General features: G+C 35.9%; 1 protein-coding gene and 1 non-coding gene across 2 annotated transcripts in view; both read left to right on the forward strand.

Moving 5' to 3' along the window:
* The window catches only part of LOC148946083 (geranylgeranyl transferase type-2 subunit alpha-like), a 318,679-nt gene that overhangs the window by 29,181 nt on the left and 274,155 nt on the right, over positions 1-15,343 (forward strand). The window contains exon 5 of the mRNA XM_089097770.1: positions 11,882-12,079. Coding sequence (XP_088953896.1) covers positions 11,882-12,079 — 198 coding nt within the window. The remainder of the gene's footprint in view (positions 1-11,881; positions 12,080-15,343) is intronic.
* On the forward strand, positions 4,972-5,043 carry TRNAW-CCA (transfer RNA tryptophan (anticodon CCA)). The gene has a single exon. It is a non-coding gene; the product is annotated as a tRNA-Trp (tRNA).

Genomic DNA, 15,343 nt, shown 5'->3' on the forward strand with positions numbered 1-15,343 from the left:
ATTTGCTTCTTTTCTTCTTCACAAGTTTAGTTGCTGACAACGATTTTGAGATTTGTTGCTTCAAACGGGAGATATCTGTCGTTGACGGAGTTTCGGAAAAGCGTAACTGCTTTTGTAACTGTGGCTACTAGGTTGTAGTAAAATAAGGTGGCATTCGCTAATGCCTGCTATCGAAGAATTTTAAAGCTACGTGTCCCATTGAAAGACTATTTTGAAAGTATTGAGAAACGTCCATGTATGTTAACAATATTTTTTTGAAAAACTTCCTCTGAATTACGACTTTTATTTATGGATCAGGCTGTTTGGAATATAGAGGTTTAATGTATCACAGATGTTGAAGTCAGGAAAGTAATTGAGGAATTTATAGACTTTTTAGCCCTTAAAAGAAAAGAGTTCCTTCAAGGGAAGAAGCATATAAAATATTAAAAAAAATATAATTTTAAACTTTTAATAATATTTCTTATGAAACATATAAAATTAAATGATAAATAAATGAAATTCTATATAAAATATGTAAAATTATATTTTTATAAAATTATATAAAATTACTTCCCCGTTCTTTTCGTAATTTTATATAAAGATGAAAGTAAAATGGGTTTGATATTGATGAAGAGTCTATTAAAGCCGCAGCTGGTAAATTTTAAAAAGTTTGGAGGTCATTCTTACCATAAAGGATTTTGATGAACTTGAAATATACTAATGGGTGAATTGAATAATGAGACCTTCATCGCCAGATATTCAAAGAGTTGTGGATTTGTTTGAGAACAGTTTTATGAATTCAACTAAAAATTCAAATTTAAAAAAATAAAATTTTAACTTTTTGTAAGTATATGGCCTGTGCCGGATTTACGTCTTTAGTGCCCCTAGGGCCAAGTGTTTTTGGTGCCCCTAGGCCCAAGTGATTTACGGGGATATCCCCGAAGATTCGGGGACTGTGGAAGCCCTTAACAGAAGTTAACTGATGAGTGATGAGCCAAAAGTAATGCGAGCTCTCAGCTGCCATTCTTGGGAGATATCTGATAGTTTATAAGTGGCTACGGAATTCCTGTGTTGTTTTAAAATCGATTTTCTGTGAATAGGCAGTGGATCAGCAAAGTGCACCCGGAACTTTGACGATAAATCACATCAGTTCAGTTTTTGTTAAGAAAAAAAATCGCTCAGTGTTTTTTTTGCACCCCTCGACATTGTGCGCCCCTAGCCCCGGGCCTAGTGGGTGTTTGCGTAAATCCTGGTCTGTATATGTCTCGAAATATGGCAGACATGAATAAAACGAACATTTCAACTTCAAAACGTCGGATCTAATCTTTTGAACATTTCAAGAATGTAAACTTTTGAGCAATTTTAGTATTTATACTACGTTTGTCAGGATAAAATCACCCATCGAAAGGGTATTTACTGCTATGAATAAGCCGTGGAACAAATGATACGACACAGCTACACGTTACAACCCTGAATTGAATGCTATTGACGAAATGTGATTGTTATAAAAATGTCAATAATTTTACTCTACTTTAAAATTTTCGTCACAAATATTAAAACAGATATTTTCATCTGAAAAATATTAGAAATTCATTTTGGTATACTGTTTTTTTTCTAAAAAAAACAAATGTAATATTTGTAAAACAAAATGTAATATTTGTGAAGCACTAGTTTGACAGTGCTTTGTTTTTTTTTTTAGCTATTTCCCATTTTGATGTCAAAAACAAATGGTCATATGAATCATATAATATAGGCTACCAACTGTTGATAAGAAATGAGTACAACAAAATAATTTTTTTTTGGGATAGCATCAAGCGCAGCTACGGCTATATCCGTCTATTAAAAAGGTGTGAAGAGACGCAATTATGACGCTAGCGACTGCTATGTTTGGAAATAGGGGCGTGGATTCACTATAATGTAGTGGGGGAAGGCAATTTTTTTCAAAATTAGGATAAACAAAAATGGGTACTTAGGTATTCTGCCGACCACACTCAAGAAGTGAAGTCAGGTTAATCATTAAGAAATATACCGTAATATGATGAAAATATAATACTTTAGTAACGAAATTATGGAAAATACAACAGAGAATTATGGAATACAGGCCGCCCAGAACGCATTATATTGAATACCTAACCAAACCAACTCTATATATCAAATATTTGATTAAAATATACCTGCATAATAGTTTACCTCATTTAGACTAAGCAGATTATCTCCAAGTTCACACAGAAAAACCAGTTTTAAACGGATCAAGAATAACAGTGTGGTCGGTATAATACTTAGGTACCCAAAAATGTAATATTTGACCCCTGCCCTCTCCGCCCTGAATCGGTGCCTCTATTTGGAAAGAGTGTTGCCTTTAATTGCAAATATATAGCCCAAATTATATATTTCCCAATCATTCTGCCAATGCATCTCTCTTGTTTCAGCCCACGTACCCGTAAATTGGATCAACTGTACAAGAACCAGAAAAACAATTGACGGTTGGCGGAATGTATGAGAAATATATAATTTGGTCTATTTATTTGCGAAATAGGGGGAGTTAGGGAATGAATTAAGATACATTGGGTAAAATTATACTTGTGCTACTTTTGGCTATCTTGGTAAGGAGTTAGATTAGGAAAATGAAACTTTCAGGGATGGGTCTATAGGCTAAAGTATGTCCTGGAAAGGTATTTTGAAGTACCTACCTCCACTCCTTCTCCCTCTAGAGAATCTTAACCTTTGATGACCTTTAACAGTATGCGTGTTATAAAAGTGAAACCTTATAAAATAGATCTTCTGCTTAAATGAAAGTACAGCAGAATTGTTTTCAGCTTCACAACTTTGCTCAATCTCAATTTATAAGGTTTTAAAGATAGCCTATGCAAATACGGTGGCCGGCGTTTACCCCCCTGGCATACCGCCCGGAAAATACCCCCCGCGGAAAATGCCCCCCGGAAAATACCCCCCCCCGTGGAAAATACCCCCCCCCCCCCCCGCGGAAAGTACCCCCCCCCCGGAAAATACCCCCCGGAAAACACCCCCGTGGAAAATACCCCCCGAAAAAAACAACAAAATACCCCCAGTGGAAAATAAGGCTTTCCAAGTTTGAGAATTTTATTTGAGTTTTATTTTTTCAATATCCGAGGGGGTGGGGGGGGGTGGAATTTTGGTACTTGTGTATTATGCGCCACTCACTCAAGTTTACGCTGTGTAAAATTCGAGAACACGCGGTTTTTTTGTTAGTTTCTTCGTTACTTTAGAAATAAATTTGGGCTATAGATTCACACATTAGGGGGGGGGGGAGGTAAGCATAACGGGTCTGCATGCAAAATGTGTTTGGTACAATTATTCTGCATATTAGATAGATAGATAAATAAGTGTATTTTAGAGCCAAATATACGACCATGAACAAAGTAAAATAACATAAATGAATATAGTGGCTGGGAGAATTTTAAATAGTTTCCAGGGTATGAAATTTTAAGAAGAAATTTTGCACTGGGTGAATTTGCAAGAATTCATATACGTAATTTCTTTATGTCTTGCTTTCTCCATTGCCGATTTAATTTTACGCTTGGGGATGTTAAGGGTAATTTTCCGGGGTAAATCTTCGCCTGGATTGAATTGTCCAGAGGATATTTCTATGGGGAGGAGCATTTTTCGTTGGGGAGGGCATTTCTGGGGGGTTAAACACCCCTCCCCCCATTCAAATCAGTCTTTTGTAGCATTTTACTACGGTCTTGGCCGCTTATTTTGAATTAAAACACAATTTTTTGTCTATCTATATAATATCCAGAATAATTTCACCAAATACATTTTGCATGCAGATCCATTATGCTTACCCCCCCCCCCTAATGTGCAAATCTATAGCGCAAATTTATTTCTAAAGTAACGAAGAAACTAAAAAAAAACTGGTGTGTTCACGAATTTTACACAGCGTAAACTTGAGTGAGTGGCACATAATACACAAGTACCAAAATTCCATCCTCCTATGGAAATTAAAAAATAAAACTCAAATAAAATTCTCAAATTTGGAAAGCCTTATTTTCCACGGTTTTTTTTTTTTTTGGGGGGGGGGGTATTTTACGGGGGGTGTTTTCTGGGGGGGTATTTTCCGCGGAGGGGTATTTTTCACGGGGGGTATTTTATGGGGGGGGGGGTATTTTCCGGGGGGGGGGGGTATTTTCCGCGGGGGTAGGGGGGTATTTTCCGGTGGGTATTCGCCTAGAACCGCAAATACATTTCCTAAATTAAAAAAAAAACATTGACACTGCTTAAAATTCTACTCAAACATCAGAAATTGCATTTTCAGAACTAAAGCCAGAGAAAAAGAAACTGATAACTGAAAATTAAGGTAAAATGTTGTTTTGTCAAAATTTCAATATGTAGACCTGTCATGTAGGCAAATTTCAGGACCCTCTAGAGGGAGAAGGCGTGGAGATATGTAATACAAAATACCGTCCCAGGACATATTTTAGCCTGTAGACCCATCCCTGAAAGTTTCATTTTCCTAACTTTACCCCTTTCCAAGATAGCCAAAAGTAGCTAAAGTAGAATTTTACCATACATTGCCCTTAATAACACTTTAGGAATATATAAAAAGTTGTTTTTGGTACATGGGCGTAGGGAGGGGGAGGCAGGGGGCAGCTGCCCCCCCGAGGCCTTCACTTTACTTGCAGAAGCAGAATCAATATTTCGATCCATGTAATATTTTTGACCTCACAAATGCTTTCATTCAGGCTAATAACTCCATAGGCCACATTGCCTTTACATTTATATATAAAGGCAATCATAGAAATACATAAATAATGGGTAGGGGGAAGCTGCCCCCTCCCCTAGGCAAGAAACTACCTACGCCCATGCCGACATAACTTCATCTCCCCCTCCATCACACTATCGACTGCCCCCCCCCCCCCCAGACAATATGCTGCCTACGTCCATGTTTAGGTACCGAACTCGTAAGATGAATTTCTAAACATCTAATAATATTTTTGTCAATTTAGTCAATAAGACCTCGTGGCGCAACGGTAGCGCGTCTGACTCCAGATCAGAAGGTTGCGTGTTCAAATCACGTCGAGGTCAAATTTTTAAGTATGTTGGTTTAGTAGATAACGTTCTCCTGGAAAAGTTTGTTTGTAATGAATTCTTTTATTAAGTTTCTTCTTTTTTAAGTTTTGTTTTTACAAACATGTATTAAATGATATAAATTTAAAAATATAGCACATTGCAAATATAAATTACATATTATAAATAAAAACAATACATGAATCTGTAAAAATTAAGACTGTAATAGAAAAATTCATAAAACTCAAATTTGACAGACGTCACGATTTTATCTTCAAATTGATCATTCACTGAAAAATTACTGGACAAAATAAGGAAACTTGAAGATGTGTGCTTTCAGAGGGCCCAAGGCCCGAACTGCTGAAAATAGCGAGGGAAGAGAGCGGAAGGAGGTAACTAAATGATCGTGATGGGTAGAACTAGATAAAAGTCTCTTATTGAAGAGTAGACTTGACTGAAATCCCATTCTTCCCCAAAGATCGTTTTAAGGGCTCTTCTTTTACTAGTCAATTGATATAAGTCTTATATGAACTTCTGTATTCTGCCTGGCGGAAAAGGTACGGGATTTTGAGCGACGAAAGATTGTTTTTCCATATTCTTATAAGGTGCCCTCTAGGGCTAGTGTGAGATCCGTGTACACGTCCTTCAAATGCTATATTTGGGACACAGTAGACAGAATATACAGTAAGCTTATCGCAGATCCATTTCTGGGCATCGTGAACAAAAAGCTCCTCCCACTTCTTTCTGCCTTAGCTTGTTTAGCCTGTTTTATAATGGGTTTTTGTCCGGGTTTTTGTACCAGTAAGCTTATCGCAGATCATTTCTGGTCATCGTGAACAAAAAGCTCCTCCCACTTCTTTCTGCCTTAGCTTGTTTAGCATGTTTATAATGGGTTTTATAATGTCCGGGTTTTTATAATGGGAGAGATAGAGAATGATCATACTGTCTAATTATATAAACTGTGATTTGGGATAATAGTATTTGAAAGCCGGGATAATAGCATTGAAGGCCGTCCTGTAGTGGTGGAGTCGGTTTTAATCTCAGCTTGGTAATACGGGATTATGAGTTCAAACTCAGCCTTAGCAACAAACTACAGGGCTTTTAATTTGATTCCAGTGATGAGAATAGGCGAAAGTGTCTCCATATCAATCCAAACAACAAGAAGAAGAAGCATTGAAGGCTGTTAAAATGCCATTTTCAAATGCTATCTTGGGGGAGATAACAAAAAGCCTGCAAGTGAACTTTTTGGTTGAAAAAGAACCGGTGAATATGGATCATATAGAGCTGACAAATTCAAGCGTATAGAGCCAGCATATACGTATATCTTAATAACTGCAGATATACCTGATGAATGTTGACAGGCATGGAAGAAAAACTGCAGGGAGATCGCGAGAGTTCCTGCTGTCGGCAGTATATAAGAAGAAGAAGAAGAAGGATTTATTGAAAAAAAACATATCAACAAAAAATTATTGCTGCCTCCCCTAAAAAGTAAAGCTTGTCCGTGGGGGAGGTAGAGAAAACAAAATCCTTAAAACAAAGAACACTTGGCCACCGACACCACTAATACCATCACACTAAACAATAAATACAAAATAATATCATATATTATACTTCCTATGGGAACATCATATAAACAAAAACCCCACAATAAATAAAACAATCAGTCAAAACTCATATTCAGCAAACAACCGTTCCTTAATGATTTTTCTAAAAATATTAGGGTCACCAATAGTCTTAATATCACTATTCAAACTATTCCATTTCCGCGTACCTCTATAAAAAACAGTAAAACATGAACGGGAAGATATACCTCTAGGTACACAGAAGTCCGCGCTACTCCTTGTATCATGAGAATGAACAGTGGACCTAATGGACAATAAATCACCAAAACAACGAGGCTGAAAATCCTGCTGCAGTCCAAAAATAAACCACAATACATAGAATTCACGAAGGCCTGCAGCCGGCAAAATTTTTAAAGTTGGGTAAATTTCTCGAACAGACTTGCGCGGAGATATACCGGCTAAAATTCTTACTGCATGATTTTGTAGAACTCTTATCGGTTTTACGATAGAAGAAAAAGTAGAGAGCCAAATAATTGAACAATAAAGTATTTACGGGTGTATTCAAGACAAATAAAGATGGCGAAGGACATACTTGGAAAAACAATGTTGGAGTTTCTTCATTATACAGAGATTTCTTGCCAGAATTTTGTTAGTTAAAGTTACATGTTCCTTAAAAGATAGAGTTTCATCTATTACAATTCCAAGATATTTAAAAGACGCAGTCCGTTTTATAACGCCATTGGGCATATCTAATTCCTTGATCCATGGGTAAAAGTTTGATGATCGCGAAAAAATAATAAAGTTAGACTTAGCCATGTTAATCCTTAATTTTTTTACCCTCAGCTATGCTGTAATTCTATTAACTGATTCCTTCATGGAAATCTGTAGCAGCTCCGCTGTCTTAGCTGTGCTAATGGCTATTGTGTCATCAGCAAAAAGTAAAACTGTTTCATTAGTCGGGTTTACCATTAGTTCATTTATTCTATAGCAAAAATTATTTAGACAATTTGGTAAATCATTAATAAATATCAAAAATAGTATAAGAGCAAGAACTGATCCTTGCGGATCACCTATTTCAATACGTTTTTTTCCTGCAGAAGAATCACTTAGTTGGACATACTGATAACGATTACTTAAAAAACTGCTTAAAAAATTTAATGATTTTCCCCTCAAACCATACACCTCACACTTCTTAAGTAGAAGTTCATGATCCACAGTGTCGAAAGCTTTCATCAGATCTAAAAATGTAGCACCTATTTTGAAACCTTTATCTAATACATCATTAATAATAGTTGTCAAATAAATTATCGCCTGTTCCGTTGTCCTTTTTCTACGGAACCCAAATTGTGTCTCTACCAGTAACTTATGATCCTCCAAAAAACTCATCATTCTAATACTAAAACACTTCTCTAAAACACGGGAAATAATGGGTAAAACAGATATTGGTCTATAGTTTCTTCGGTCATTTTGAATACCACCCTTATGAATTGGGGTTATACGGGCAACTTTAAAACAGTCTGGGAATTTTCCTTGACGAAAACACTCATTAATTAACCCACATAAAACTTCAGCTATAACAGGAAAAATACATTTAAGTGTTTTTTAGAGTAATATGGTCGCTACCAGATGAATTACTACGCAACCCATAAATAATTTTTTTAATTTCATCAACTGTTAGAAGTCTAAGGTGAAGAGACACATCAATGGGGTCCCTCAGTAAGGACTCGAACGTTGGATCACCACTATCAGGTACAACTGACATAGCTAAATTCACACCAATATTCGAAAAATAACTCTGAAATTCATTGCATATGTCCTTTTCAGAATTCAAATTCTTTCCCATTAAACTAACTAATTCATCAGGTACACTATTTATTTTTAATCCAATTACTTCTTTTATTAGTCCCCAGGTTTTCTTAGGGCATCCTTCGACCTCCTTAAACCTTTTCTCAAAATATTTCTTTTTTTCATTTCTTAAAATTGTATTCAACCTATTTCGATAAATTTTATATAATTGCTTATTTCCTTGTGTCGGGTTAATTATTTGAGCTCTAAACAATTTATCTCTTACATTTATTTGCTTCAAAATCACAGGACTAATCCAAGTTTTTTTTCTTGAGTGTTTTCTATTAAACGGTTTCAATATGACTACTTGACTTATCAAACTCTGCAACTTTTCATAAAATAAAACAAACTTTGAATTAGCGTCCTGAATATCGCCTAGAACATCGTATCAATCCACCTTTTCTATATCATTTTTAAGTTTTACCATCGCACTTTTACTGATCACTGGAATCCTTGATTTTTTACCTTTAACCACCTTCGTGACAGTTCTAAAGCTAGCTGAAAATCCAAAGTGGTCAGATACATCGTTGATAAGGACCCTGGGAAGACTCAAGGGCACATTAGAAAGGAAGTTATCCAGAAGCTTAGCTGATGTTCCCGTAATTCTTGTAGGAATATTTATACAAGGATGAAACCCATTAGATAGACTTCTATTAATAAATTCAGTGCTAGCAGATGACTAATCTATAAGGTCGATATTAAAGTCCCCCATAATATAACATGGCATAGAGTTAATAGGAAGTTTCATTAATTGTTCTTCAAATAGGTCCATAAAGTCTTGGAGCAGGCTCTGCGGAGGTCTATATACTACAACAATACAAAAATTCAAATTCTCTCTAGTTATATGTAAAACAAAACACTCGCAAACTTTCTCTCTATATATTGTAAGATCTTCTCTTATTGAAACCTTATAATCAGCCTGAATGTATGCTGCTAGGCCTCCATGTTGGTAATACTCGCGATTCCTTACATATAAATTATAACCAGGGATATGTAGTAATTGTGAGTTATTATCATTTAACCACGTTTCAGTTAAAGCGATCACCTGAAAGACATTAGTATTAATTAATTCTGAAAAAAAATTATGCCCAAAATTCGATCCCTGACAGTTCAAATGAAATATGTTAAGGCCAAAATGGCCCCTATCACAATACAAGGGTAGTGCCCCCTCTTTAAAAATATACCTTGATGGTTCATTTGTGAAAATCTCAGTGGCATGAATATCTAAATTTCTATTTATTCTTTCATTAAACTGGCTGGAAAAATCAACCCTTCGACTTTCAAGTTGCAGGACATTGCTGTTCCCAGGAGTAAAAGCGATATCTCTTAACCATCATCAATAAAAGTTAATGTATGTGACGGTAGAGGGTGGCGGTGGCAAAAAACATCATTATTTACTAAACATATATCTAGACCTAGATAAATACAAAAAAAAATAACAAAATATATTCCGGCAAAGCGGATAGACAATTTAAAAAAGCACATTATTGCAAGCTTCATGGCACAAAGCAAAACCATTCAAAAAAAGACATCAGCCCGCTACCACCCACTCAAAATAATTTCAAATTAACAAACATTTTAAATTATTTACTCAAAAATAAAAATTATCATTAACCCAAACATTTCAAATTCATCACTATCAACTTTTCCATATCTATTTGATTAAACCAAGCGAAAAAGAAAAGATAATTAACCAATAAGTAGACTAAACACATTCAATAAAACACTCATTTTTTAGCACCTCTGGAAGTTGTAGAGGGAGGAGGTTTATGTGCTAGTTCCTCAATCCATTCATCACACGTAAACTTCACTTTCGTACCACCCGGACGTTCAAACTGAAGATATGTTGGAACTGTGTTGGATACCCATGAAATTATACTCATCGCTTTAAGACGAAATTTCTTTTATATAGTTTTTTTCTCGCCTTTTTCATAGAAAATGGGACATCATCCCTTACATAAATGTTTCCCTTGTTTGATATCTTTGTTCCTTGAAGGATTTTCCAATTTTTAAGGATTTAAATCTTGTTTCAACGGTTTTTTACATTAACCTTAAAAAATGTAGTATCCTTTTTTATTGCAACAACTAAAAAATGAGATATCACTGGTAAATTTAGTCCATCCGTACATATCTCGGTAAACATACCTTCAGCTTGATCTTCATCCTCACTGACTGCATTCCATACAACCGCATTATTTTCGTTTGGCAGATATTCTGCAGCCATAAGCCTATCAGGCATACACAGGGCCTTTTCTTTAAAATATTTAACTTCTGACGGCAGGTTAAAATTATCATTTTTCAACAAAGAAATGTCATTTTCTACAGCATTTGTACAAGACTTAATCCCGGAGAATTCAGACCTTAAGGCTAATTGCTCTGATTCAATTGCTTTTATTCTATTTTCTACTACAATGAATCGCTGTTCAATGGATTGGACTAAGCTATGAGTTTCACGCATAATGTCCATCATCTTCGCAAATTCCTCTGATAGGGTCATTAACGAAATGTGAGTTGTCACTGGCTTCCGAATATTCGGATTTCCTGATGTATTTCGGGTACTTGTGGCAATATCCTTGCTAGAATCAATATCTGGACGACTTCTTTTATTTTTTATCTTGCCCATCTTAATTTAGCAATAGCTAAAATGGACTTACTGGCAAAAGAAGAAGCCACCAGTCTTAAATCAGTGCTTTTTCCTCACTGTACTATTTTTTTGATGTCATATCACGAATAATTTGAGCCTTAAATCACTTTGGAGGAATAATAGCTAATGATTTCCGTTGTTGAGTTTTATTTAGGGAAAGGCTTGTATTTTCAGATTGTACAAAGTTTTCATTATATCACAGCATGCAGATAATTTAGCAATAATCCATCGTCATTCATTTCATTACATGATTCATAGAGTGGGCGATAGCAAGCAATACGGTCTTAACCGGTTGAGCAATGAATCATGACTGAATATAATTTGATTCGTCTGTGGTTGTAAAGCTTGGTTTGTTTTATCAACCTGAAATAAGGGCAATAGTGGGGTGGGTAAGTATGAGAATCATTCAGTGACAAAAAAAAAAGTCGGTTGAAATGAACTTTCGGTTACATTGAACGTTGCATAAGTTTTGAAATGGGCAACGAAGAGAGCGTACTGAACGCACTGACCGGTTCAGCTCTCATCCAATGTCATCGTGATATCGGAAAACGTCACGTCACTTTGCGATTCCTGCGGATAATCGGGATATCTCGTATCTGATTCTTCTAGTGCGATTTTTGCTGTAACTCGATTGTAACTCTTCTACTATTTGGGAGTGAGTAGGTGCTTGTAAGAGGCCACAAATACCCATATTGGAAAAGAAAATAGGAATGGTCTCGGGAATTAACGTTAAGTTGTCTGACTTTCTAATGACGCATGCTCACATATCACTTCTCATCAGTGCGTTATTTCCATTCTTTTCTAGTTCATTGTTGGGATTATCGAAGATTTGTCGTATCAAAAGCAGGAATTTTAACTGACGAAGAACTTGAATTTTCTACCAAGAAAGTCAGCGGCAATCTTTCTAACTATTCTGCCTGGCATTATAGAAGTGAACTTCTGCCTAGAGCCCATCCTTCCGATGAAAATGCCTTACGTCCTAGCTCAGATGCTATTGAAAATGGTAAATTCTCGTTTTTATTCCATCCCTTTCCCCGTTAAATTTTATACTAGTTAAAATAAGTAAAAGCGACTGCAAACACAATTTCTATAAGCCTGTGCTACGTTTTAAACATTATTTAGTGTTTAAACTCACATATTAGTACATTAAGTTTTTTACTCTCTATTCGCTTTTGGGTTGAATTTTGTACTAAGCTTAGCAATTAAGACCTTTTTCATTAATTTTTCGATAATATATTAATTTATTTTGTAAGAGGCTAAGTATTGCAAAAAAAAAAAAAAAAAAAAAAAAAAAAAAAAAAAAAAAAAAAATCCCATAATGCAGCACAGGATATTTGTACCTTGGTTTTCTATGAAATTTTATTTTTCCTTATATCCGAACTAGCTTACCGTTGGGATTGTCTTGCATAGGTTTTGGGGGGCAGGATTTAAATCTACTGGTAGAGATTATAATGACAGCAAGGTCAGATCAATATGTCTTGCTGTTGCAGCTTCAATTGACATACGTTGCCTTGAAATATGGATGTAAATATGTTCCAGTGTTGATGAGTCTAACCTGATGAAGGCTTTTTCCAGCGGCAATCTGGACCAAGAAAAAGTAACCTGGATTGCCAAAATTAGCGTCCCAGTCTCTGATTAACTAATGTCTACTACTGCAATAACTGACGGCTATTTTTCAGTAATCTGTATAGTCACTCGAAAATGCCTTAAAGCTCGTAGACCTAGGGTATATTTTCATCAGTAAAGCCTTTCAGATGTCCTCAACAATATCCTATGTCCAATTGAGACCATAATGACCTAGATAGTCTTATAAAACCTTATACAAAGCAGGACCAAGACTTGCGAGAAGGGTGGCTTTCGAAAGATTGCTTAATGGTGGCCTCCTCAATACGCTTAAGCATTACCAAATTCGAAATAAACTCCACTCATTGTCTGTGAGTAGGAACTGTACTTCACTAAGAAGAACAAGTTCAGTTATTACTGGGTCTTGGAGGTCTCTAGACTATGCAACATTACGAGGAACAAATCTGGTGGTCACACACCAAATTTAGTTTCTATGCGCAAACATTGTCTATAGCTTCCTTCCTGAATGTTGAAACTTGTCAATAGCTAAAGATCTATAGCTGAATATCACTTTATATTGTTAACTTTTTGGACAAATAATGAATCTTTTGACATATCGTTTGCATTTTTGATATTTCATTTCGATATACAATGTTGATATTTCATTCAATATATAAATATAAAAATGAAGAAGATTGTGAAGAAGAAAAGACGAGAATATTTAAAGCCAGTGAAAAAGGGAAGGATAAATACATCGGTATATCGGTTGGGATCTCCGCTCGACGGTCCTCAGCTCACAAAAGTAAACAAAGAGTAAAATAATATATAGATAAAAGTCTTAAAGATAAACAAAAACAAAACGAACCTAAAAAAACGCAACGCTAAATTAAAAAAGGGTTTCTCTTAGGAATGGTGAAAGGGTAACTAACTGAAAGCATCAGACATTGAATGGCTATTCCAACCTGGGAAGTCAGTGTGATCTTAGGAATTATTTATATTGATATCGACATCAATATAGTAGTAGTAGTAGTAGTAGTAGTAGTTGTAGTAGCAGTAATCACAGCGCAGTAGTAGTAGTAGTCGCAGTAGTAGTAGTGGTAGCAGTAGCAATCGTAGCAGCAGTAGTCGTAGTAGTTGTAGTAGTCGTAGTAGTTGCAGTAGTGGTACTAGTCGCAGTAGCAGCAGTTGTAGTAGTGGTAATCGTCGTCGCAATAGTAGTAGTGGTACGATAAGATGTTTATTCCCGCAAATGTATATCACAACCCCAGAGGGTCGAATTCGAAGTTTCGGGTCAAAAACAACAAACAGGAAAAGAAATATTAAACAAAATTGGTCAAAAGATTAAAAAACGGGTAAAACTAGTTAATACACATAAAATAAATGTTTCATATCTAAAGGGACCATTAAAAACAAAAAAAGAAAAAGGAGCTAATATATGCAAAACAAGGCAGCACCTGTACACGTACGAAAGAGAAATTATTGGCATGTTTTTTTTTTTATTTTTCTCTGTATTGTAGGGGAGAAAAGTTCTCTCCTATCTGGAGGTAAAGCAGTGACCGGGGAACAAAATGGAAACCGGTTCAGCAACAACCCAAGGCAGGCAGAATTTGATTGGGGAGTGTCTTTTAAGAAATATGTTTTCCGTCCGAGGGTTTGTTATTGCGTGTTTTGAAAAAGGGAGGCACAACCTAACTTTGCTACACTCAAGCATTGGCAACCTAGCTTTCTTTAGAAGAAGAGAGTAGGGAACCTTACCTCATCGAAAATCATTCGCAGTGCTCTTTTTTGGATGGACTCAATTCTATCTGATTCTTCCCGCTAGATGCCATGGGGCCAAACTGGGTAGGTATATTAAAGATGAGGGTAAACAAAGGAAGAATAAATCCTTCAAGAATGAGAAGGGGATAGCCAGGTTTATTTAGGAGCTTAAGGAGGGAGATAGAGGCATTAGTTCTAAAAAAAGATGGATGATATTTTTAACAAGGATTTCCAACTTTACATTGAAGAAGTTGTGACGTCAAGTAATTTAAAGGAGGATACAGACATTTCAGGAGGATTAGGGTTAAGAAAAAAAGGGTGAGGATTTAAGGAGACATATTGGCATTATCATGGATTTTAAAGGGGTTACTCTCATTTCTAAGTCCCAGACATTATTTTCAATGTTATTGAGGATTCTCATAGGGCTGATCATTACATTTCTATAGCAAGTTTCATTAACCGTTAGGTCATCGATAAATTCCTATCTGTCAGGAATTTGCTTAGTGAGGCTATTAATCTCAAGTGGAAGAAGGATGAGTCTAGGACAGTACCTTGGGGGTGCTCAATTGTGAACAGGGAGGGAATTGGAATAATGGTTCAGACATTTGACCAATTGTGATCTATTTGATAAGAAGGTTGCAGACAATTTTACCAGCAAAAAATTAATATCGAACTCACTGACAAGTTTCTCGACTAATATATTGCGGTTAACAAGGTCAAATGCTTTTTGAAGGTCGATGGAAATTAAAATTAGCCAAGAATTAAGCTTTGCAAGAATTTTGCCAGTGGAGACGATCAGAAAAAGGAGGAAGTAGGGTGGAGTCGAGGTTCCCGAATTGCCTCAGAATGTTTCATATAATTCCCGAATGTTTCATATAATTTCGGGAATAAAGGAGTGAGAGAAACAGGACGAACACCTTCAAAACCAGGCTTTGTGTCTTCCTAT

Source organism: Artemia sp. Qi Xiang Cuo, chromosome 12, assembly GCF_049724085.1.
Source record: "Artemia sp. Qi Xiang Cuo chromosome 12, ASM4972408v1, whole genome shotgun sequence".
Classification (NCBI taxonomy): domain Eukaryota; kingdom Metazoa; phylum Arthropoda; class Branchiopoda; order Anostraca; family Artemiidae; genus Artemia; species Artemia sp. Qi Xiang Cuo.